The sequence below is a fragment of the Hypanus sabinus genome, chromosome X1 (assembly GCF_030144855.1).
Source record: "Hypanus sabinus isolate sHypSab1 chromosome X1, sHypSab1.hap1, whole genome shotgun sequence".
NCBI classification, from domain to species: Eukaryota; Metazoa; Chordata; class Chondrichthyes; order Myliobatiformes; family Dasyatidae; genus Hypanus; species Hypanus sabinus.
In genome coordinates, this window is record NC_082738.1 from 64,468,592 (window position 1) to 64,495,793 (window position 27,202).

At 42.6% G+C, this 27,202-nt stretch overlaps 1 protein-coding gene across 2 annotated transcripts in view; it reads left to right on the forward strand.

Moving 5' to 3' along the window:
• LOC132384967 (plexin domain-containing protein 1-like) overlaps positions 1-27,202 on the forward strand; it is a 585,821-nt gene that overhangs the window by 442,825 nt on the left and 115,794 nt on the right. Inside the window, exons 10-12 of one of the 2 annotated variants that reach the window (XM_059956660.1) lie at positions 11,607-11,667; positions 17,310-17,436; positions 19,846-19,956. In XM_059956660.1, coding sequence (XP_059812643.1) covers positions 11,607-11,667; positions 17,310-17,436; positions 19,846-19,862 — 205 coding nt within the window. In that variant the 3' untranslated portion in view covers positions 19,863-19,956. Of the gene's footprint in view, positions 1-11,606; positions 11,668-17,309; positions 17,437-19,845; positions 19,957-27,202 lie in introns of those variants that run through there. The other variant, XM_059956658.1, reaches the window with a different exon arrangement.

Consider the following 27,202-nt stretch of genomic DNA (forward strand, 5'->3'; position numbering starts at 1 on the left):
GAGGATCTCACCCTCAGATACTTCCCCCAGGCCGTACCACCATTGGCTCTTATTTGAACTCGGTATCGGCCCAATGCTGCTACACACGGCCGCACAAGCAGCTCAAAACTCTGGGTGCATCGACAATGCCTCCAAACAGCGCTCACCTGCCTCCTCCGGGCAGGCCCCCAAGCGCACCAGCAGGATATTGGTTCTCTCTAGAACAGAAACACTGCCCGTCTCAACAGTGTCCGGACACATCAGCATTAACAATTCATGAACCTCAGTCACCTCCACTTTTGCCTCCAAGAAATCCATTTTCACTGACCAACAACCGTAGCCTGGATAATCAACGGCACTGGTACCCTAAATCTCCAGTGCCCTCAATGTCGTCAAGGGTAAATGCTTCCAATAACGGTTATAAAACAAACTGTATAGCAACTTAACCGATGCCTCGGTGCCGAGGATGGATTCAACTTGACTTCCATCCATCCATAACAACACCTGTGCACGTGGCCCCTCTAAGCCTTCAGGAATAGAGTCTGTTCCTTTTGGGAGTTCCTTGGTACATTGCTGGGAACGTGCTCCCCCAGAGACCCCAAGCCGTTCCCCCACTGGGCCTCCTCTAAGTTTCCCGACACCTCTCGAATCAACGGAACAACTGATCCCCTTGACAGATCCCCTTGGCAAAAGGGATACCCTAAAAACTTTCCACCAATCTCCTGCCACAGATATGATAAGCCCCCCAGCTGTGGCATTTGGCTTCCAGTCGAACCACACACATTTTCCCACACTTTCCCAGAACTGGCAGCTGTCACTTCGAGGTAATTGCGCCCGACAGTTCTAACAAAGTCACCAGCCCGCTTACTCAAACTTTCAACCCGTCCCTGTCGCTTTCCTCAGCCAAGCACTGCCACTCACCCAACAACTGAGGGGTCCACTCTGCCCACGCCTCCGCCCCTTTAGGGCTGGACATTATCCGAACAACCGGGCGGAGCTCACCACTGCTGAATCATCCCAATCCGTCACTCCTCACGCTCCAAACAGTACGGACAGCCCATGGTCCCACCACCATTTCGTCAGCACTAGTCGGAACTCGAACAACGACCTCCAGGCTACCAACAGCAGCCACCCCACCCAACACACATGCAGTGATAACCAGCAATCGCACACCCACAAAGGCACACCAGCTCTTCGCCGCAGACACAATTTAAATAGGGTGATCACACAGCTTCCACAGAAATCAACCCCGGACGAGCACCCCACAATGTAACCCCCTGGGTCGCCTCAGGCTCGCTCACACTCGTTCTCGTCTAGGGGGAGCAGCCTTCGGCCCCGCCAAACTAGGTAATCAGCTGGTGTGGATGCTGTGTGATGTCCCCGCCTCGCCCAAAAACAGACAGTACACCATATGCGATTAAATGAGTACAATTTATAAAGGTTACTATAACTAAGTGATTGATAACGATACAGTATATATGAAGAGAAAAAAAATAAAGAAAAGGCGCCAAACTTATCAAAGTCCAAACCACTTCGTGCACAACCGTTGAGGCTCAATTACTGAAGTCTTCAGGCCACCATTCGATCCCCTCCGAACTCCTCGACTCGCTGCTCAGGACCCTCCGAGTGGTCAACCAAACACATCTAGCTTCATTTCCCCCCCCCCTCGGAGTACCTCCAGGCCTCGGACCCCCGCTTGGGGTCTGTTCCTCACCCAGCTTACAGCATTGCGTACTCTCTCTCGACCCCCTCGCGCCGATCTGCCCAAAAGCCCGTCAACAAATGCTTACAGACTCAGAAGAAAGAACATTAATACATTAATCCCCATTTGGTTTACAAAGGAATACAATTCTCATTATCAGTAAATTAGCATTCCTGCTAGTTAACAAAACAAAGAAGCCCTTTTGATTACATACTCAGTAACAAAGGAAAAGAAGAAACCCCCTTTACATTAGCATTAATCACATGCACTTATATGTCTTTAGACATAACACTGTGTTTGAGTTAAAAAAGCTGCGACTTTTATCACTGATAGTTGGCGAAAGATAAGCAGTAAGACAATTCAGAACTGTTTTACTCACATTTCAAGACAATTCTGAACTGTTTAGCTCAGTTTCAAGCATTCAGGGAGATACCAGAAATAGCCGGGAGTGAAAATGAAACGATTTCACATCTTCAACAAGTTTGAAACTATTAAAAATTTGAAGGTATCAAGTTCTTCATAGTTTCTACTTTGAAGGTAACATCTTGAATGTTACAATGAAAATGAAGATTTGGAGGATGCAATCATTGACAGTATTGTACAAAGGCAGTCCATTATCTGGACTAGGTGTCTGCGCTGATTTTGTTCATTTACAATCAAAAGAATGGGAAGTGGATGAATTCCCCCATTGATAAGTATGAGGAACTAATACACAGTTCTATAGTACTGCAGTAGTGTTGGCAGTGTTCTAATTTATTCCATATTTCATTTTAAATACTTAAATTGTTAATCAGAAGATTGTCTTTTTTATACATTTTTAACTATTTTCATGAAACTTTGGCTAGTTGGGGCAACCACGTAATTGGGCCAAACTCTACTGGTCCCGATGTGTCCTAATTAACTGGAATTCAGTATAACTAATCAGCTAATCATGTAGCAGCAACTCAGTGCATAAAAGCCTGCAGACATGGTCAAGAGGTTCAGTTGTTCAGACTAAACATCAGAATCGAGAAGAAATGTGATCTAAGTGACTTTGACTGTGAAATTATTGTTGGTCTGAGTATCTCCGAACTACTGATCTCCTGTGATCTTCATACACAGCAGTTACTAGAGTTTACAGAGGATGATGCAAAAAAACAAAAAGCATACAGTGAGCGGCTGTTCTGCAGGCAAAAATGCCTTGTTATTGAGAGAGGCCAGAGGAGAATGCCCAGACTGGTTCAAGCACAGGAAGGCAGCAGTAACAGCATGATCCAATGATGTGCAGAAAAGCATCTCTGAATGTCAAACCTTAAGGCGGATGGGCTACAGCAGCAGATGACCACAAACAGGAGGTATCTAATGAAGTAGCCACTAAGCATAAATGTGGCTAATTCCTGATTCAGTGTTATACACATGTAACACAATCCTGGGCTGAGTTGTAATGCTGAAAAAATACTTTTTCAATCTACTGACTATCCATCAACCTGTCAAAACGAAATGACCATCAGCTAATCACTAATTGATTAGAACATAATGAGTATTTGGCAATGTCTGTTGAAAAGCACTCAATCACTGCTGATTGATTTTCTGGGAGTGTTTATTCCAATTCAGTTCTAGGGCACGGATTCAGGATAACAAGCATCTCTGAAAGGCAAGTGTGAAATACTTGGAGGAAATTAGAGTTTGTAGCATCTACTGCTACTTGTTTATGAATCAAGAGTTTTTCCAGCAGATTGTGTGTTGCTCTATATTCCAGCATCTACAGTCCATTTGGGTATTGACTATAAACTATATTTGTTTCATTGATTGTCCAGCATCTTCAGATTCTCTCTTATTTGTTCATTGACAGGCTGTTAGTCCGAGCATTTATTACTATCTCTAATTTCCCTATTAACTCAGGAAGAAGTTAAAAGTGAACTACATTGTTTGGGTCAGAGTCACATGTGTCAAACCAGCTAAGGCTGGCTGATACCTTCCTTTGACAGCCATTACTAAATATTACTGAGCTTTAAAGAAAGATAAAAATAAAGATTTGCTTTATTTATCACACGTACATTGAAACATACAGTGAAATGTGTTGTTTGCGCCAAATCAGATCAGCAAGGATTGCACTGGGGGCAGGCCACACTTCTGGAGCCCACAACCTACTAACCCTAACCTGTACATCTTTGGAATGGGGGAGGAAACCAGAGCACCCAGAGGAAACCCGAGCACCCAGAGGAAACCCACGCAGCCACAAGGAAAACATACAAATTCCTACAGACAGCGGCAGGAATCACACCGGATCAGTGACCGCTGGCATTCTAAAGCAATTGCACTGACTGCAATGTTACCATGCCGCCCAATCAATGAATTTTACGATCACTACTGAAACTAGATCTTTATTCCTTTCAATTTTGTTTTTAAAATTTAACTTTCCCAGCAACCATGGAGGCATTTGAACTGCTATCCCTGAATGAATAGCCTAACCTCTAATTACTGATCAGGAATTTAATCTTTCTATCATGTCCTTGGATACAAGATGCTGTAGGAGTGTTGACAAAAATCAATATAAGTGTAATTACTTCTAACATACACTTTATTCCCCCAGCAAACAAATGGTGACATTGTATATACTGTATATCAGAAAAACCCACTCCCCCAAAACATAACGTAATATACTCGGCGGACTTAACCCTTAACAGTCTGGGTGAATTCTGCCTAATGAAATTTAAGGAGTCCCCTACAATGCCATTATAAATCAAAGAATGCTTGTCATTATTCACACCTACTGTATGTATATAAACCAGCAGCTCTGCTAACCATTAAGACGTATGCTTGGAGACATATTTATCATTACCAATCAAAGGGAAATCACATTTGGAATCTTGCTGTGCACAAATTGGCTTCACATTCCCAGGTCACAAAAGTGACAGATGTCAGCAGTAGTTTAAGGAATTATGAGGTTATATCAGAGAGGATTTGAACACCTACGGAGGTTGGTCTGCCCGTAGTCCCATACTGGGGTAATGTGGCCTTTATGTCTATCTTACCTCCAAGTTCTCAGTGTACATCCCTGCAGATTACAGCCCTTCACGTGCTCAGCCACATACAGTTTCTTCAAATGTGGGGAGGGATTCTGCCTCACCACACTTAAACAAGCAATGCATTCCAAACCTATACCACTCACTTGTATTGGTTTTGGTGTATTATTGTCATGCACTAAGATATAGTGAAACATTTCTCTTGTATACTGTTTATACAGATCAAATCATTACACAATGCGTTGAGGTAGAAGGTAAAACAATAACCGGAATCAGAATCAGGTTTATTATCACCAGCATGTGATGTGAAGTTTGTTAACTTCGCAACAGCAGTTCAATGCAATACATAATATAGAAGAGAAAAAAATTAAATAATAATAAGTAACTCAATTACAATGTACGTATATTGAATAGATGTAAAAACTTGCAAAAAACAGAAATACTGTATTTTTTAAAAAAGTGGGGGTAGTGCCCAAAGGTTCAATGTCCATTTAGAAATTGAATGGCAGAGGGGAAGAAGCTGTTCCTGAATCACTGAGTGTGTGCCTTCAGGCTTCTGTACCTCCTACCTGATGGTAACAGTGAGAAAAGGGAATGCCCTGGGTGCTGGAGGTCCTTAATAATGGACACTGCCTTTCTGAGACACTGTTCCCTGAAGATGTCCTGGGTACTTCGTAGGCTAGTACCCAAGATGGAGCTGACTAGATTTACAACCATCTGCAGCTTCTTTCAGTCCTGTGCAGTGGGGCCCCCCCCCACCCAAACTAGGCAGTGATGCAGCCTGTTAGACTATTCTCCACAGTACATCTAGAAGTTTTTTGAGTGTATTTGTTTACATGCCAAATCTCTTCAAACTCCTAATGAAATATAGCCACTGTCTTGCCTTCTTCATAAGTACATCGATATGTTGGGACCAGGTTAGGTCCTCAGAGATCTTGACAGTTAGGAACTTGAAACTGCTCACTCTCTCCACTTCTGATCCCTCTATGAGAATCAATGTAGAATGAAGTGTAAAAGCTACAGAGTAAGGGCAGTGCATTAAATAATGAAGTGCAAGATCCCAATGAGGTAGATTGTGAAGTTAAAAGTCCAACTTATTGTACAAGAGGTCCACTCAGGAGTCTAACAGTGGGATAGAAGCTGTCTTTGAGCCTGGTGGTATGTGCTTTCAAGCTTTTGTATCTTATGCCGATGGAAAAGGGAAAATGTCTGGGGTGGGTGGGATCTTTGATTATGGCTGACTAATGCATACAAAATACCGAGGAACTCAGCAGGTCAGGTAGCATCTATGGAGAGGAATAAACAATTGACATTCCTGATGAAGTGTCTCAGCCCGAGATGTTGACTGTTTATTTCTCTCCATTGGTGCTGTCTGACTTCCTCCTGCTAAGTTCCTCCAGCATTTTGTGTATGTTAAAAGTGAAATTGGTCCTTTTATGAAAAAATATGCCACACAATCTATGATATCTCTCTCTCTGTGGAGTATCTCTGCCTTCTTCACCCTTGCTCTGTCCTTCCCTGAGGTCACTTTGCTGGCATATAGTACTACAGGCATCGGCTGTTATCTTGTGCACAACTGAGCTGTCCACTTGTCTGGTGGAGGCCCGAGAGACCGAATGCCAAAAGGCAGCTCAGACTTGGCAACCCCCACTGCCAAGCTCAGTTTGTGCCTCATTCGGCTTCTACAGTTGGCAGTGGAGGGGGTCAGGTGAAACTTGGAACCTTGGCTGTCTTTCTGCTCTCAGTTGGGGTTAATCACAGCTGTTCTCCTGATGAAAGCGGCCAACATTTTGAACAGTTGTCCTTCCCGCCTGGCTCGGGAGCTGTGATCAGTAGCCAGATTCTTGTAGGAAACCATTGTAGAACCATCTGGCCAGTTTCTGTTTTTGGATGGATGTCCTCTCATTCATAGGTCCTGGTGCTGAAAGCCAATAACTAACTGACTTACTCAGATCTTTTATTTAATCCAATATTTTGCCTTGTCCAGCAGACCACTTGGTTTGAGATTATGAAGGGGAAAGTGTTCATGTACAAGATGTGGAACCAGAGCCTTTTGGGCTTGTGAAATAGACTTTAAGGGGAAATAAGGCAACTGAACTACTGAGCTTTAATTTGTCCTTGAGAACAGCACTGAATGTGCACTAATCCAGGACCTGTACATGTTAAAGATCCCTCAGGAAGTAGAACATAGAAAACTACAGCGCAGTACAAACACTTCAGTCCATGCTGTGCCAACCTTTTAACCTACTCTAAGATCAATCTAATTCCTTTCTCCCAAATAGCCCTCCATTTATCTTTCCTCCAAGCCCCTATCTAAGAAACTCTTAAATGTCCCTAATGTATCTGCCTTTACCACCACCCCTGGCAGGTCGTTCCACACACCAACCACACTCTGTGTTCAAAAAACATTACCTCTAACATCCCCTTATACTTTCCTTCAATCATTTTAAGACTATGTTCTCTCATATTTCCCTTCCTGGGTAAAAGGTGCTGGCTGTCCACCTTATTTATGCCTCTTATCATCTTGTACACCTTTGTCAAGTCACTTCTCATCCTCCTTCACTCCAAACAGAAAAACCTAACTCACTCAATCTTTCCTCATAAGACATGCAGCTAATCTAAGCAGCACCATGCTAAATCTCCTCTGCACCTTCTCTGAGCCTTCCACATTCTTCCTATAACGAGGTGACTGAAACTGATCATGGTACTCCCAAGATTTTATAGAGCTGCAATATTACCTGTGGCTCTTGATTTCAAATCCTAACTAATGAAGGTTAGTGTGCCTTCTTAACCACCCTATCAATTTGCAAGGCAACTTGGTAATGGACCCCGATCCTTCTGTTTCTTCCAGTGTCGTGTACGTATTCTTTGATCCACAGCACCTGCAGTTGTATTTTTGTGTTCTGTTTCCCCACACTGCTAAGAATCCTGCTATTAACCTTGTACTCTGCCTTCAAGTTTGAGTTTGTGGGAAGGAAGCATTAGATTGATCTTGCAGTAGGTTCAAAGATCAGCACAACATATTGGGCCAAAGAGTTTGTATTGTACTGCACTCTTCTCTGTTCTATGTAATATTCCATTGTACAGAGTGTTGGCAAGGCTACACATGCAGTACTCTACACAGTTTTGGTCCCCATAATCAACAAATGATTGACTAAAATAAAACACCATTCAAAGTTCAAAGTAAATTTATTACCAAAGTACATACATGTCAACATATACAACCCTGGATTTCTTGTGGGCATACTCAGTAAATCCAAGAACCATAATAAAGTCAATGAAAGACCAAACCAACAGGGCATACAGACAACCAATGTTCAAAAGGCAAAAACTGTACAAATACAGATAAAAAATTGTAATAAAAATATGATATTTAGGAAAACTTGAAACATTTGAAGAACTACAGACAATAACATCCTATGCAGCATTAACAGCAATGCTGTGCAATGGCTCTAAAATAAAGGCACTCATTAATAGAAACTCAAAGCTGAGTAATGGAATGAGAGCACTGAAATGGAAGAACAAAAGTGAAACCTTAAGAGCCTAATGAAGTATAAAATGGATATCCCAAGCAAGAAAGTTAAGGAAACACCAATGAAATATAAGGTCCATACAAGATATGATCAAACTGACAAAAGCATTTTAGAATTCATAGATACACTAAAACAGAAGCTTGGTGCATGCAAAGCCAGACTAACTAGATGCATGAAATGCACCAGACAAAGAAAACAGAATTATCAGTTCAGGAACAATGATAAAGGTTTACACAGGACATTGAAACTAAATTCAACACAACAAAATGTCACCAGCCCGAGCACAGAATTACCAACAAACACAAAAGATAATGAACTTTTGGTCTAATATCTGATCAAACAGGGTGACACACAATCAAGGCACAAGCTGGATTAGGGAAGAAAAATAATGTACTCACACAATTGAAGACATGCAGACATCTGAAGTTACATTGGATATGCTAAAAGCAGTTATAAAAAATACCCACAACTAGAAAAGTACAAGCAGCGATAATAGGGGCAAAAATTCAACTTGCCTTCATCCATACCTATAATACATATCAACAATTTTTTATAAATATTGAAAAATTGTAACATCATGCATCTGGCAGCTAATCATCGCTCACTTAAGTAACCACAATGCACTTAGAGAAGAGCAGAAAGGTGCTGCAAGAGAATGAAAGGATGTAAAGAACAACTGATAATAGATTCTGTAATTCTAATCCAACCCAGCAGAAAACCAGAAATCTTTCATGTTGTTATAATGACTACAAAAAGCATTTGATTCTGCCCCATATTCATGGTTAATAGACGTTCTTAATATATGTAAGTTACACCCAATACTTGTGAAATTTCTACAAAATCTGTTGCAGCATTGGCATACTATAATCAACTTATCCATTAACAAACGAATAAGAACACCACTGTTATTGAGGCACTTTTCAGTGCGACTCTCTAAGCCCACCATAGTTGTGTCTGGCTTTAAACCCGCTCTCTAATTTACTGAATCAGACGAAAATTTTGTATTAAATCAGAAAGAACCAAATGAATTGTACTTTGACACACCTTCTATACATGGATGATTTGAAATTATATGTTCCTTCATCAGTAAAGCTGAAGCAATTCATTCAACTCATAAAATTCTTTGCTAAAGATTTAGACATGAAATTTGGACAAGGTAAATGCAGAACATAAAGAAAGGTGCAATGGAGCTAATAGAATACAAAATAGCAGCAGGATACAATACCACCGATGGATGAATATGAAACATATCAGTATCTGGGATATCAACAAGCAAAGAAAATAGATCATAGTGTGATAAAGGGAAAATTTTCAACAGAATTTACTTCAAGGCTTAAGAAAATCTGCCAAACAGAGCTCAATAGTAAAAATACAACGAAGTCAATAAACACTTTTGCAATACCCATAATAACATAGTCTTTTGGCACAATATCTTTGTCTGAAAGTAATTTGGAAAATTTACAAAAAAAAATAACTGCCATGACAAATTTTAGAAAACACCATGTACATTCTAACACACTCAGATTAACACTACCTAGGACAGAAGGAAGAAGAGGAATAACACATAAAAAATTGCACAACAGTCAGATAAGACTTCTAAGGATTTACTTTCATCAACAAAAACCATCTGGCATGGAATGCCTATCATTCCATGCCAGATCATATTTTAGGAAATCTGATCACTTGGCTTTCCTTCTCCTACGTGCATACGGGCAGAGGATAAAGAGCAATATTCCAGGGATAACGACTACAAAGAGGTAGTCATGGGAGGCAGAGGAGCAACTACAGGATTGCTTCTAATTTGTGGACTGGGGTATGTTCAAGGACTCATCAGAGGATCTGAATGAATACACCACAGTTGTCACAAACTTTATAAAAGATGAGTGTGATAGATGAGTGTGTCCTCACTAGATCATTCAGAGTCTTCCCCAACCAGAAGCCCTGGATGAACCAGGAGATCTGCTAAATTCAGATTAGAGACAATCAGGTTTGATGACTAAGTAAGATACAAAAGGTCCAGATGTGATCTGCGAAAAGCCATCTGACATGCTAAGTGGCAATTTGGGACTAAATCTGAATCACTGAAGATACTCGACAGCTGTGGCAGGGCTTGAAAACTATCACCTCTTACAAAGTGAAATCAAGCGACAACAAGGCTTCGCTTCCAGCACTATGGTCATTCACAAAATGATTCACTTGGTTAATTCATTGGATGAGGGGTTGTTTGATCATAAACTAACGAAGTTGGATCTTTATTCTTTGTCTCGGATGATTGAGAGTTGGTTATAACCATGGCAGCATACAGCTGAGAAATGAGCTTATACCACCCTTACAATGAAGTCCAGACCCCCCAGACATAGAAACATATAAAATCTACAGCACATTACAAGCCCTTCGGCCCATAATGTTGTGCCAACTATGTAACCTACTCTGAAAGCTACCTCAAATTTCCCTACCGCATCGCCCTCTATCTTTCTAAGCTCCATGTACCTAAGAGTCTCTTAAAAGACCCTTTTGTATCCACCTCCACCATCGTCACTGGCAGTGCATTCCACACACTCACTACTCTGTGTCTGAAACACTTACCTCTGATATCTCCTCTGTACCTACTTCCAAGCACCTTAAAACTGTGCCCTCTCGTGTTAGCCATTTCAGCCCTGGGAAAAAGCCTCTGACTATCCACATGATCAATGCCTCTCATCATCTTGTACACCTCTATCAGGTTACCTCTCATCCTCCTTCGCTCCTTGACTGGGATAAGATTTTTTCATTTCTTTCCAATCAAAGTTCAAAGTAAGCTTATTAACAAAGTATGTATATGCCAATATATACTAACCTGAGTTTTATTTTATTGTGGGCATTCACAGTAGAACAAAGAAATACAATAGAGCCAATGAAAAACTAGACAGAGTGACAAACAACTACTGTGCAAAAGGAAACAAACTGTCGTCCGTGAGCGGCTGTCCTTGGCACACTGAGCACATTGAGGGGTTTCCATGAGCAGTGGTTCCCCCGCAGTATAGTAGTAACCATATAGTAATTTGAGTATGATTACTGTCTCGTAAATATTGATTGTTTTGTGTCTATGTGTTGTAAATAAACATTTATAGTTTTGATACAAAGAAAAGGAAACAAGCTGTGCAAATACAAAAAATAATAATAAATAATACTGAGAACAAGTGTTGTAGAAACCTTGAAGTTGTGTCCATAGATTGTGAAATCAATTCATTGTTGAGGTGAATGAAGTTTTCCTTGTTGGACCATTCCACAAGTTGAACAGAAATCTATGCTTGCTGTTTGCAAGAGAATGGGGTTGTATGGAACATTTCTCAAAGTTGCCAGCAATGATTAATTTAGAAGATTGATGTTGTTTTTCTCTGGATTTAGGTGTTCCAATGGATTTGATCGGCACCGACAGGAGTGGCTGGACTATCACTGTATGGACGAGGTACAGTAAACATGATCTGAGGCCAAGCCAATAACCAGTTAGTAGCAAACTAATTGCCAGCAGCAGACAAGAAACTGGAGGAGCTGAGTGGGCTGGGCAGCACTTTTTGTTCAGTTAGGTTTACAGCACATTAGCAGTCCCTTCTGGCCCAACGAGTCTGCTCCACCCTATTAGACCCATGTGGCCAATTAACCACCAGCTCGAAGGGCTGGAAGGGTCCATCCTGCACTGTATCTCAATAAATAAATGCTTACTTGCAAGGATATCACAGGCACATTGCACTGTATAAGCAGCATTCACAAGAAAAACATAAATTGAACATAATTCATGCATATCTTTTACAATAAAACAAAATTAAAACAAAAAATATCAAAGTCCGTTTCAGTGCAAAGTGGTCATGGTGTTACTCAAATTTCCAGCATTTGCAGATTTTTTTCTTGTTTATGATTTTGCTAAACCAGGACCCATTAGTTAATGGTAGGGGTCCATAGCATAAAGAAGGTTTGAAGCCTCTGTGCTAAACTGCAGTAATTCTTACTATTAAAAATTCTGGCAGGTCATAGATTGGGGTTGAACAGTGTTACAAACACTGCCCTTTGACTTAGAGATCCACACTCAATCCAGCATACACTGATAGCTCCCAATCTGTGACAAAAATTTCCATTTTACTGTGAAATAGTCATAGAGTTGTTAAACTGCAGTAATTAGGGTTGTGCTGGTTGGCTCAAGAACTGAATGGTTGAAGGAAAATAGCTGTTCCTGAACCTTTTTGGTGTGGGACTTCAAGCACATGTATCTCCTGCCTGATGGTAACTGTGAGAAGATGACATGGCTGGAAGATGGGCATGAGAATTGCGGTGTACCAGTGTACCACACTATATTGTCATTGTCAGGCCACCAATGGCACTTCAGCTACTTTACACTGTAAATGTTAGGACTTGCTTCTGAGCTCTGTTTCAGTTGAACATTGCAGATCAAAGTAGTGTTCTTCATTGGTTGCCTGAAACACCCAGTGAAGAATTGAACATGTTGGCACAGAACATCTGCAGGGAACACTTTAGCCAGAGGGTGGTGAATCTATGGAATTCATTGCCCCAGAAGGCTGTGGAGGCCAAGTCAATGGGTATTGTATATTTAAAGCAGAGGTTAATAGGTACTTGATTAATAAGGGTGTCAAAGGTTACGAGGAGAAGGCAGGAGAATGGGGTTGAGAGGGACAGTAAATAAGACCATAGACCATAAGACATAGAAGCAGAATTAGGCCATTTGGTCCATCGAATCTGCTCTGTCATTCAATCATGGCTGATCTTTTTTTTTTCACTCCTCCTCAGCCCCATTCCCTGGCCTTCTCCCCATAACCTTCGATTGCATGGCCAATCAAGAACCTATCAAGCTCTGCCTTAAATACACCCAAGGACCTGGGCTCCACAGCTGCCTGTGGTAATAAATTCCACAATTCACCATCCTCTGGCTAAAGAAATTTATCTGCATCTCTGTTTTAAATGGACACCCCTCTATCCTGAGGCTGTCCTCTTGTCCTAGAGTTCCCCGCCATGGAAAACATCCTTTCCACATCTACTGTCTTGGCCTTTCAACATTCAAAAGGTTTCAATGAGATTCCCTAGTTGTCCTTCTAAATTCCAGCGAGTACAAACCCAGAGCCATCAAATGTTCCTCATATGGTAAGTCTTTCATTCCCAGAATCATCCTTCTGAACCTTCTCTGAACCCTCTCCAATGCCAGCACATCTTTTCTTAGATAAAGAGCCCAAAACTATTCACAGTACTCAAGGTGAGGCCTCACCAGTGCCTTGTAAAGCCTCAGCATCACATCCTTGCGCTTGTATTTTGGACCTCTTGAAATTAATTCTAACATTGCATTTGGCTTCCTCATCACCAACTCTACCTGCAAGTTAACCTTCAGGGTGTTCTGCACGAAGACTCCCAATTACCTCTGCATCTCAGATTTTTGGATTTTTTTTCCCTGTTTAGAAAATAGTCTGCATATTTATTTATACCACCAAAGTGTATGGCCATGCATTTTCCAACTTTGTATTTCATTTGCCATTTTCTTGTCCATTCTCCTAATCTGTCTAAATCCATCTGCATCCTACCTGTTTCCTCAACACTATCTGCCCCTCCGCCAATCTTCGTATCATCTGCAAGCTTGGCACCAAAGACATCTATTCCATCATCTAAATCATTTATATACATAAAAAAAGAAGTGGTCTCAACAATGACCCCTGTGGAACACCACCAGTCACTGGTAGCAAACCAGAAAAGGATCCTTTTATTACCACTCGCTGCCTCCTACCAATTAGCCAATGCTCTAACCATGCCAGTAATACCATTGCCTCTTAACTTGGTAAGCAGCCTCATGTGTGGCACTTCATCAAAGGCCTTCTGGAAATCCAAATATACAACATCCACTGCATCCCCTTTATCTACTACAATGTGTAATTTCCTCAAAGAATTCCAACAGCTTCATCAAGGAAGATTTTCCCTTAAGGAAACCATGCTGACTTTGTCCTATCATATCCTGTGTCACCAAATACTCCATAACCTAATTCTTAACAAATTGACTCCAACATCTTCCCAACCACTGAGGTCAGACTAACTGGTCTATCATTTCTTTTTTGCTGCCTTCCTCCTTTCTTAAAGAGTGGAGTGACATTTGCAATTTTCCAGTCATCTGGCACCATGCCAGAGTCCAATAATTCTTGAAAGATCATTACTAGTGGCTTCACAATCTCTACTGCTACCTCTTTCAGAACCCCAGGGTGCAGTTCATCTCATCTGGGAGACTTATGGACCTTTAGGTCTTCCAGCTTTTTCAGCACTTTCTCCCTTGTGATAGTAACTGCTACCACTTCTCTTCATTTGCAACCTTCAACGCCTGGCACACTGCTGGTGCCTTCTACAGTGAAGACTGACACAAATGCTCATTTATTTCATCTACCATCTCCCTGTCCCCCCATTATTATTCTCCAGCCTCATTTTCTACCAGTCCTATATCCACTCTCATCTCTGCTTTTCTATTCACCTTGTGTTTGCTAGCTTGCTTTCATATTTCATCTTTTCCCTCCTAATGATTAGAAACATAGAAAACCTACAGCACAATACAGGCTCTTCGGCCCACAATGCTGTGCCGAACATGTACTTACCTCAGAAATTACCTTGGGTTACCCATAGCCCTCTATTTTTCTAAGCTCATGTACCTGTCCAGGAGTATCTTAAAAGACGATATCGTATCCGCCTCCACCACAGTTGCCGGCAGCCCATTCCACGCACTCACCGCTCTCTGCGTAAAAAATTTACCCCTGACATCTCCTCTGTACCTACTCCCCAGCACCTTAAACCTGTGTCCTCTTGTGGCAACCATTTCAGCCCTGGGAAAAAGCCTCTGACTACCCACATGATCAATGCCTCTCATCATCTTATACACCTCTATCAGGTCACCTCTCATCCTCCGTTGTTCCAAGGAGAAAAGGCTGAGTTCACTCAACCTGTTCCCATAAGGCATGCTCCCCAATCCAGACAACATCCTCGAAAATCTCCTCTGCACCCTTTCTATGGCTTCCACATCCTTGTAGTGAGATGACCAGAACTGAGCGCAGTACTCCAAGTGAGGTCTGACCAGGGTCCTGTATAGCTGCAACATTACCTCTCGGCTTCTAAATTCAATTCCATGATTGATGAAGGCCAATACACCATATGCCTTCTTAACCACAGAGTCAACCTGTGCAGCTGCTTTGAGCGTCCTATGGACTCAGACCCCAAGATCCCTCTGATCCTCCACACGGCAGTGTGGAGTAAGACTCTTGGCATACTATTAGTACTATATTCTGCTATCATATTTGACCTATCAAGATGAATTACCTCACAATTATCTGGGTTGAACTCCATCTGCCACTTTTCAGCCCAGTTTTCCAACCGATCGATGTTCCGCTGTAACCTCTGACAGCTCTCCACACTGTCCACAACACCCCAACCTTTGTGTCATCAGCAAGTTTACTAACCGATCCCTCCACTTCCTCATCCAGGTCATTTATAAAAATCACAAAGAGTAGGGGTCCCAGAACAGATCCCTGAGGGACCCCACTGGTCACCGAACTCATACAGAATTTGACTCCTCTACAACCACTCTTTGCCTTCTGTGAGCAAGCCAATTCTGGAATCATAAAGCAATGTCCCCTTGGATCCCATGCCTCATTACTTTCTCAATAAGCCTTGCATGGGGTACCTTGTCAAATGTCTTGCTGAAATCCATATACACGACATCTACTGCTCTACCTTCATCAATGTGTTTAGTGACATCCTCAAAAAATTCAATCAGGCTCATAAAGCACGACCTGCCTTTGACAAAGCCATGCTGACTATTCCTAATCATATTATGCCTCTCCAAATGTTCATAAATCCTGCCTCTCAGGATCTTCTCCATCAACTTACCAACCAGTGAGGTAAGACTCACTGGTCTATAATTTCCTGTACTATTTCTACTGCCTTTCTTGAATAAAGGAACAACAACTGCAACCCTCCAATCCTCTGGAACCTCTCCCGTCCCCATTAATGATGCTAAGATAATCACCAGAGGCTCAGCAATCTCCTCCCCACAGTAGCCTGGGGTACATCCCTTCTGGTCCCGGTGACTTATCCAACTTGATCCTTTCCAAAAGCTCCAGCACATCCTCTTTCTTAATATCTACATGCTAAAGCTTTTCAGTCCGCTGTAAGTCATCCCTACAATCGCCAAGATCCTTTTCCGTAGTGAACACTGAAGCAAAGTACTCATTAAATACCTCTGCTATCTCCTCCGGTTCCGTACACACGTTTCCACTGTCACACTTGATTGGTCCTATTCTCTCACGTCTTATCCTCTTGCTCTTCACATACTTGTAGGATGTCTTGGGGTTTTAATCCTGTTCACTAAGCCCTTCTCATGGCCCCATCTGACTCTCCTAATTTATTTCTTAAGCTCTTTCCTGCTAGCCTTATAATCTTCCAGATCTCTATCATTACCTAGTTTTTTGAATGTTTCGTAAGCTCTTCTTTTCTTCTTGACTAGATTTACAACAGCCTTTGTATACCATAGTTCCTGTACCTTACTATCCTTTCCCTGTCTCATTGGAACTTATCTATGCAGAACTCCACCCAAATATCCCCTGAAAATTTGCCACATTTCTTCTGTATGTTCCCTGAGAACATCTGTTTCCAGTTCATAAAACATAGAAAACCTACAGGCCCTTTGGCCCACAAAGTTGTGCCAAACATATCCCTGCCTTAGAAATTACTAGGGTTACCCATAACCCTCTATTTTTCTAAGCTCCATGTAGCTGTCCCTGAAATTTGTGTGAGGGGCTTCTTGGTAAATGCCAGGAAAACGCAACACTTGTGGGCTGCTTGCAGCACACCTCAGACTGTGTTGGTTGTTGATGCAAATATCACATTTCACTGTATGTTTCGATGTGCATGTGACAAATGAAGCTAATCTTTAACAGATGAATTTAAACAGGCTGCAATTCTACTCCCACAGCTTAGCATATACTTAAGTGCAGGATCTAAAAGAAATATGTCATTCAACAATTCTTATTTATTAATTTTCTGTCATTATTTTAATCCATAATTATTTCTGGAATATTTCAGCATAACATTGAGCTCTGCGAGAATCTTCCAGAACATTTCCAAGATACCTCCTCAACAACAACCCTTTCAAACTCATTGGAAAGCGACATCACATCAGTGCTTCTTTCAAGCAGTCTCACAACAGAAGGTAAGTACAAGTTGTATCTCTGACTCATTTACAGCAGCCCAGACAATGAGTGGAATGAAATTAGGTGGTTCACCTTAAGACTAGACTCTGCTTATGATCATTCACTACTATATGAACAGTTAATTCCCAAATCTGGGCCAAGGTTTCTCATACCTCTTCTGCATGCAATCCAACAGCCTCTGTAATGGGGCAACCAGAATTGAATACAGTGGTCTAGATGTGGCTGAACCAGAATTTTATAATGCTACAACATAGCTTCCCACTGGAAGACAGAATAGTTAAGAAGGCACAGAGTATGCTTTCTTTTATAGATTGGGGCTTAAAATACAAGTATTAGGATATTATGTTCCAGCTTTACAAAACATCATTTAGCCATATTTAGAGTGTTATCTGCAGTTTTGGTCACCTCACTACAGCAAGGATGTGGTTGCACTGGTGAGAGTGCAGAGGAGATTCACCTGGATGTTGCCTGCATTGGAGGATTTATAAGAAAAGATTGGATCGGCTGGTCTTGCTTTCCCTTTAGCGAAGGAGGCTGAAGAGTGATTTGAAAGAAGTGCAGAAGGTTATGAGCAGCATTAATGCAATCTTTTCTTCCCATAGTAGGGGGATCAAAAATAAGATGTAATTTAAGGTGAAAGGAAGGAGTTTTAAAAGGGATCTGAGGGTATGGTTGATATCTGAAATGCACTATCAAAGGAGGAGGTGAAATTAGATACAATTACTATGCATAAGGACAATTAGATAGACTATAACATAGACAAAGCACAGAAGAGTAATATCCTAATGCAGTCAAAAGGAATCAGTGTAGATGGGCAAACTGTCAGCCTGGACATGTTAGGCTGCTAGGTTGGTTTCTGTGCTGTATGATGCTGTGACTCCATATCCACAGTTTATAGTGCTCAGTCCCAACATTATAGTGTGCAGTTCTAGTCACCTACCTATAGAGAAGCTATCAATAATATTGAAGACTATACAGAGAAAATTTACAAGGATGTTGCTGGGACTTGATCACATATATAGGAAAAGATTGAATAGGTTTAGACCTTATTCCCTGGAGAATGAGGGGAGATTTGACATATATACAAAATTATGAAAGGTTTAATGGAAGTAAGCTTTTTCCACTGAGTCTGGGTGAGACTAGAACGAGAGGTCGTGAGTTAAGGGTGAAAGGCAAAATATTTAAGGGGAACCTGATGGGGATCTTCTTCATTCAGAGGATGGTATGAGGGTGAAGTGAGCTGCCAGTGGAAGTGGTGGATGCAGATTTGATGGAGAGTTTGGATAGGTACATGAATGGGAGAGGTATGGTGGGCTATGGTCCGGGTGCAGGTTGATGGGATGAGGCAGAATAACAGTTTGACACAGACTAGATGGGCCAAAGGGCCTGTTCCCATGCTGTAGTACACTGTGACTCTCTGACCACCAAAGAGTGTACGTTCTCATGTCCTACATCCTCGGCTGGGAAATTAGATTAGATTAGATTCAACTTTATTGTCATTGTGCCGAGTACAGATACAAAGCCAATGAAATGCAGTTAGCATCTGACCAGAAATGTAAAGAATAGTGTTATTTACAAAATAACTACGAATAAGAAGTAAGTACTACAGCATACAAATATAAAAGTACTGAGACAGTACAATATGGGTGCAATACTACTTAGTGTTGTGATGTGAGGTTCAGCAGGGTCACAGCCTCAGGGAAGAAGCTCTTCCTGTGCTTGTTGGTGTGGGAGCGGAGGCTCCTGGGATGGGAGGAGAGTAAAAAGTCCATGGTTAAGGTGAGATGCATCCTTGATAATGCTTTTTGCCCTGCCCAGGCAGAGTTTATGGTAGATGTTTTCAATGGTGGGCAATTGGGTGCCGATAATCCGCTGGGCAGTTTTCACCACATGCTGGAGTGCTTTGCTGTCCGGTACGGGACAATTGCCATACCACACTGAGATGCAGTTGGTGAGTATGCTCTCAATGGTACAGCGGTAAAAGTCCGTCAGTATCCTGGGACAGAGGTGAGCTTTCATGATGCTGCACAGGAAATAAAGGCACTGGGAACCACAAATGCAAACATTCCAATAGCCCCTCTTGCAGGGAGCTCCTATCTGGAACAGTGTCCCTTGAATGTCTCAATCACAAACAAAATTAGGTAGTCCCCAAAGTATCATGATTTTGATGTGAAAAACAACAAATTGATTATTTAAAATAAAAACTGAAAACAGTGTGAAACATAAATGATGTTTCATGTTGGTCAGCACCCATTAAAGCAAAATCGTTAATCTAAAATATTTAGATTAGTCTGGATCGGGAGCAGCATCTCCAACATTATCACACTGAGCAGGGGGGCCCCCCAAAGCTGTGTGCTCAGTCCACTGCTGTTCACTCCACTGACCCATGACTGTGCTGCAACACACAGCTCGAACCACATCATAAAGTTCACCGATGACACGACCGTGGTGGGTCTCATCAACAAGAACAACAAGTCAGCTTACAGAGAGGAGGTGCAGTGGCTAACGGACTGGTGCAGAGCCAACAACCTGTCTCTGAATGTGAACAAAACAAAAGAGATGGTTGTAGACTTCAGGAGGGCACGGAGCGACCACTCCCCGCTGAACATCGACGGCTCCTCGGTAGAGATCGTTAAGACCACCAAATTTCTTGGTGTTCACCTGGCGGAGAATCTCACCTGGTCCTTCAACACCAGCTCCATAGCAAAGAAAGCCCAGCAGCATCTCTACTTTCTGCGAAGTCTGAGGAAAGTCAATCTCCCACCCCCCATCCTCATCACATTCTACAGGGGTGTATTGAGAGCATCCTGAGCAGCATCACTGCCTGGTTCGGAAATTGCACCATCTCCAATTGCAAGACCCTGCAGTGGATAGTGAGGTCAGCTGAGAAGATCATCGGGGTCTCTCTTCCCGCCATCACAGACATTTACACTACACGCTGCATCCGCAAAGCAAACAGCATTACGAAGGACCCCACACGCCCCTCATACAAACTCTTCTCCCTCCTGTCATCTGGGAAAAGGCACCGAAGCATTCGGGCTCTCGCGACCAGACTATGTAACAGTTTCTTCCCCCAAGTTATCAGACTCCTCAATACCCAGAGTCTGGACTGACGCCAACTTACTGCCCTCTACTGTGCCTATTGTCTTGTTTATTATTTATTGTAATGCCTGCACAGTTTTGTGCACTTTATGCAGTGCTGGGTAGACCTGTAGTCTAGTGTAGTTTTTTTGTCTGTGTTGTCTTTATGTAGTTCAGTGTAGTTTTTGTACTGTGTCATGTAACACCATGGTCCTGAAAAACATTGTCTCGTTTTTACTGTGTACTGTACCAGCAGTTAAGGTTGAAATGACAATAAAAAGTGACGACACAATTTCTCTCTCCACTGGTTTCTTCTGGCCCCATGACATATAGAACATATAACACAGAACAATACAGCACAGGAACAGGGTCTTCGGCTCAAAACATTGTGCTGACCCAATTCAATTATTAACCAAATGGCTAACAAAATTTATCTCTTCTGCTACACAATGTCTATATCCTTCAGTCTTCCTCACAATCATGTGCCTATCCAAACATCTCTTAAAGTCCCTAATGTTTCTTTTTTCTAACACCACCCCAGGTAGCTCATTCCAGGTATCCACCACTTTTTGCTTAAGAAACATAGAAACAAAGAAAACGTAGAAAAGTGCATGGAGTAAAGCCAGATCTAACATATAGAGAGGCTTTGATGAAAAAGAAACAGAATAAAGGGTGTAAAGGTAGTAAGGTAGAAGGGCTAAAGTGCGTGTACTTCAATGCAAGAAGCATCAGGAACAAAGGTGATGAACTGAGAGCTTGGATACATACTTGGAATTATGATGTAGTGGTCATTACAGAGACTTGGCTGGCACCAGGGCAGGAATAGATTCTCAATATTCCTGGATTTCAGTGCTCTAAAAGGGATAGAGAGGGGGGAAAAGGGGAGAAGGGGTGGCATTACTAGTCAGGGATACTATTACAGCTACAGAAACGGTGGGTAATGTAGCAGGATCCTCTTTTGAGTCAGTATGGGTGGAAGTCAGGAACAGGAAAGGAGCAGTAACTCTATGGGGGTATTCTATAGGCCCCCTGGTAGCAGCAGAGATACCGAGGAGCAGATTGGGAGGCAGATTTTGGAAAGGTACAAAAATAACAGGGTTGTTATCATGGGTGACTTTAACTTCCCTAATATTGATTGGCACTTGATTAGTTCCAAGGGTTTAGATGGGACAGAGTTTGTTAAGTGTGTCCAGGATGGATTCCTGTCACAGTATGTTGACAGGCCGGCTAGGGGGAACGCCATACTAGATCTAGTATTAAGTAACGAACCGGGTCAGGTCACAGATCTGTCACTGGGTGAGCATCTGGGGGACAGTGATCACCGCTCCCTGGCCTTTAGCATTATCATGGAAAAGGATAGAATCAGAGAGGACAGGAAAATTTTTAATTGGGGAAGGGCAAATTATGAGGTTATAAGGCTGGAACTTGCAGGTGTGAATTGGGATGATGTTTTCGCAGGGAGATGTACTATGGACATGTGGTTGATGTTTCGGGATCTCTTGCAGGATGTTAGGGATAAATTTGTCCTGGTGAGGAAGATAAAGAATGGTAGGGTGAAGGAACTGTGGGTGACAAGTGAGGTGGAAAATCTAGTCAGGTGGAAGAAGGCAGCATACATGAGGTTTAGGAAGCAAGGATCAGATGGGTCTATTGAGGAGTATAAGGTAGCAAGAAAGGAGCTTAAGAAGGGGCTGAGAAGAGCAAGAAGGGGGCATGAGAAGGCCTTGGCGAGGAGGGTAAAGGAAAACCCCAAGGCATTCTTCAATTATGTGAAGAACAGAAGGATGACAGGAGTAAAGGTAGGACCGATTAGAGATAAAAGTGGGAAGATGTGCCTGGAGGCTGTGGAAGTGAGCGAGGTCCTCAATGAATACTTCTCTTCGGTATTCACCAATGAGAGGGAACTTGATGATGGTGAGGACAATATGAGTGAGGTTGATGTTCTGGAGCATGTTGATATTAAGGGAGAGGAGGTGTTGGAGTTGTTAAAATACATTAGGACGGATAAGTCCCTGGGGCCTGACGGAATATTCCCCAGGCTGCTCCACGAGGCGAGGGAAGAGATTGCTGAGCCTCTAGCTAGGATCTTTATGTCCTCGTTGTCCACAGGAATGGTACCGGCAGATTGGAGGGAGGTGAATGTTGTCCCCTTGTTCAAAAAAGGTAGTAGGGATAGTCCGGGTAATTATAGATCAGTGAGCCTTACGTCTGTGGTGGGAAAGCTGTTGGAAAAGAATCTTAGAGATAGGATTTGTGGGCATTTAGAGAATCATGGTCTGATCAGGGACAGTCAGCATGGCTTTGTGAAGGGCAGATCATGCCTAACAAGCCTGATAGAGTTCTTTGAGGAGGTGACCAGGCATATAGATGAGGGTAGTGCAGTGGATGTGATCTACATGGATTTTAGTAAAGCATTTGATAAGGTTCCACACGGTAGGCTTATTCAGAAAGTCAGAAGGCATGGGATCCAGGGAAGTTTGGCCAGGTGGATTCAGAATTGGCTTGCCTGCAGAAAGCAGAGGGTTGTGGTGGAGGGAGTACATTCAGATTGGAGGGTTGTGACTAGTGGTGTCCCACAAGGATCTGTTCTGGGACCTCTACTTTTTGTGATTTTTATTAACGACCTGGATGTTGGTGTAGAAGGGTGGGTTGGCAAGTTTGAAGACGACACAAAGGTTGGTGGTGTTGTAGATAGTGTAGAGGATTGTCAAAGATTGCAGAGAGACATTGATAGGATGCAGAAGTGGGCTGAGCAGTGGCAGATGGAGTTCAGCCCGGAGAAGTGTGAGTTGGTACACTTTGGAAGGACAAACTCCAAGGCAGAGTACAAAGTAAATGGCAAGATACTTGGTAGTGTGGAGGAGCAGAGGGATCTGGGGGTACATGTCCACAGATCCCTGAAAGTTGCCTCACAGGTAGATAGGGTAGTTAAGAAAGCTTATGGGGTGTTAGCTTTCATAAGTCGAGGGATAGAGTTTAAGAGATGCGATGTAATGATGCAGCTCTATAAAACTCTAGTTAGGCCACAATTGGAGTACTGTGTCCAGTTCTGGTCACCTCACTATAGGAAGGATGTGGAAGCATTGGAAAGGGTACAGAGGAGATTTACCAGGATGCTGCCTGGTTTAGAGAGTATGGATTATGATCAGAGATTAAGGGAGCTAGGGCTTTACTCTTTGGAGAGAAGGAGTATGAGTGGAGACATGATAGAGGTGTACAAGATATTAAGAGGAATAGATAGAGTGGACAGCCAGCACCTCTTCCCCAGGGCACCACTGCTCAGTAAAAGAGGACATGGTTTTAAGGTAAGGGGAGGGAAGTTCAAGGGGGATATTAGAGGAAGGTTTTTCACTCAGAGAGTGGTTGGTGCGTGGAATGCACTGCCTGAGTCAGTGGTGGAGGCAGATACACTAGTGAAGTTTAAGAGACTACTAGACAGGTATATGGAGGAATTTAAGGTGGGGAGTTATATGTGAGGCAGGGTTTGAGGGTCAGCACAACATTGTGGGCTGAAGGGCCTATAATGTGCTGTACTGTTCTATGTTCTATGTTCTATAAAACCTTCAGCACAGTACAAGCCTTTCGGCCCACAAAGCTGTGCCAAACATGTCCCTACCTTAGAACTACCTAGGGTTACTCATAGCCCTCTATTTTTCTGAGTTCCATTTTCCTGTCCAGGTGTCTCTTAAAAGATCCTATCGTATCTGACTCCACCACCGTCGCCAGCTCTCTGTGTAAAAAAATTACCCCAACATCTCCTCCATACCTACTTCCAAACACCTTAAAACTGTGCCCTCTCGTGTTAGCCATTTCACCCCTCAGGAAAAGCCTCTGATTATCCACATGATCAAAGCCGCTCATCATCGTATACACCTCTATCAGGTCACCTCTGATCCTCTGTCTGGGTTGAGTTCACTCAACCTGTTCTCATAAGTCATACACCCCAATCCAGGCAACATCCTTGTAAATCTCCTCTGCACCTTTTCTATACTTTCCACATCCTTCCTGTAGTGAGGTGACCAGAACTGAGCACAATACTCCAGTGGGGTCTGACCAGGGTCCTATATACCTGTAACATTACCTCTCAGCTCCTGAACACAGTCCCATGATTGATGAAAGCCAATGCATTGTATGTTTTCGTACGGACTTGGACCCCAAGATCACTCTGATCCTCCATACTGCCAAGAGTCTTACCATTAATACTATATTCTGTCATCATATTTGACCTACCAAAATGAACCACCTCTCACTTATCTGGGTTGAACTCCATCTGCCACTTCTCAGCCCAGTTTTGCATCCTATCAATGTCCCGCTGTAACCTCTGACAGCCCTCCACACTATCCACAACACCTCCAACCTTTATGTCATCAGCAAACTTACTAACCCATCCCTCCATTTTCTCATCCAGGTCATTTATAAAAATCACGAAGAGTCGGGATCCCAGAGCAGATCCCTGAGGCACTCCACTGGTCACCGACCTCCATGCAGAACATGACCTGTCTACAAACACTCTTTGCCTTCTGTGGGCAAGTCAGTTCTGGATCCACAAAGCAATGTCCCTTTGGATCCCATGTCTCCTTACTTTCTCAATGAGCCTTGCATGAGGTACCTTGTCAAATGTCATACTGAAATCCATATAGCACATTTGGAAAGAGGTGAAATCATCGGACAAAGTCAGCATGGATTTGTGAAAGGAAAATCATGTCTGACGAATCTTATAGAATTTTTTTGAGGATGTAACTAGCAGAGTGGATAGGGGAGAACCAGTGGATGTGGTATATTTGGATTTTCAAAAGGCTTTTGACAAGATCCCACACAGGAGATTAGTGTGCAAACTTAAAGCACACGGTATTGGGGGTATGGTATTGATGTGGATAGAGAATTGGTTGGCAAACAGGAAGCAAAGAGTGAGAATAAATGGGACCTTTTCAGAATGGCAGGCTAGTGGGGTAGTGGGGTACCACAAGGCTCAGTGCTGGGACCTCAGTTTTTTAGAATATATATTAATGATTTAGACGAGGGAATTAAATGCAGCATCTCCAAGTTTGCGGATGACACGAAGCTGGGCGGCGGTGTTAGCTGTGAGGAGGATGCTAAGAGGATGCAGGGTGACTTGGATAGGTTAGGTGAGTGGGCAAATTCATGGCAGATGCAATTTAATGTGGATAAATGTGAGTTTATCCACTTTGGTTGCAAGAACAGGAAAACAGATTATTGTCTGAATGGTGGCTGATTAGGAAAAGGGGAGGTGCAACGAGACCTGGGTGTCATTGTACACCAGTCATTGAAGGTGGGCATTCAGGTACAGCAGGCGGTGAAAAAGGCAAATGGTATGTTGGCATTCATAGCAAGAGGATTCAAGTGCAGGAGCAGGGAGGTTCTACTGCAGTTGTACAAGGCCTTGGTGAGACCGCACCTAGAATATTGTGTGCAATTTTGGTCCCCTAATCTGAGGAAAGACATTCTTGCCATAGAGGGAGTACAAAGAAGGTTCACCAGGTTGATTCCTGGGATGGCAGGACTTTCATATGAAAAAAGACTGGATCAACTGGGCTAAACTCACTGGAATTTAGAAGATTGAGGGGGGATCTTATTGAAACGTATAAAATTCTAAAGGAATTGGACAGGCTAGATGCAGGAAGATTGTTTCCGATGTTGGGAGAGTCCAGAACGAGGGGTCACAGTTTAAGGATGAAGGGGAAGCCTTTTAGGACTGAGATGAGGAAAAACTTCTTCACACAGAGAGTGGTGAATCTGTGGAATTCTCTACCACAGGAAATAGTTGAGGCCGGTTCATTGGCTATATTTAAGAGGGAGTTAGATATGGCCCTTGTGGCTAAAGGGATCAGTGGGTATGGAGAGAAAGCAGGTACAGGGTTCTGAGTTGGATGATCAGCCATGATCATACTGAATGGTGGTGCAGGCTCAAAAGGCCAAATGGCCTACTCCTGCACCTATTTTCTATGTTTCTATATACTACATCTACTGTTCTACCTTCATCAACGTGTTTAGTCACATCCTTAAAAATTTCAATCAGGCTCATAAGCCACGACCTGCCTTTCACAAAGCCGTGCTGACTGATATATAATTTCCTGGGCTACCTCTAATCCCTTTCTTGAATAATGGAACAACATCCACAACCCTCCAATCCTCCAGAACCTTACCCATCCCTATTGATGATTGAAGGATCATCGCCAGAGGCTCAGCAATCTCCTCCCTTGCCTCCCACAGTAGCCTGGGGTATATTTCGTCCAGTCCTGATGACTTAACCAACTTGATGCTTTCCAAAAGCTCCAGCACATCCTCTTCCTGAACATCTACATGCTCAAGCTTTTCAGTCCACTGTAAGTCATCACTACAATTGCCAAGATCCTTGTCCATAGTGAATACTGAAGCAAAGTACTCATTTAGTACCTCTGCTATCTCCTTCGATTCCATAATTTCATTCTTGAGTTCCTTCTTGTTAGCCTTATAACTTACAAGCTCTCTATCATTACCTAGCTTTTTCAGCCTTTCATAAGCTCTTCTTTTCTTCTTGACTAGATTTACAACAGCCTTTGTACACCATGGTTCCTGTACCCTACCATCATTTTCCTGTCTCATTGGAACGTGCCTATGCAGAACTCCACACAAATATCCCCCAAATATTTGCCACTTTTTTCCCGTACGTTTCCCTGAGAACAT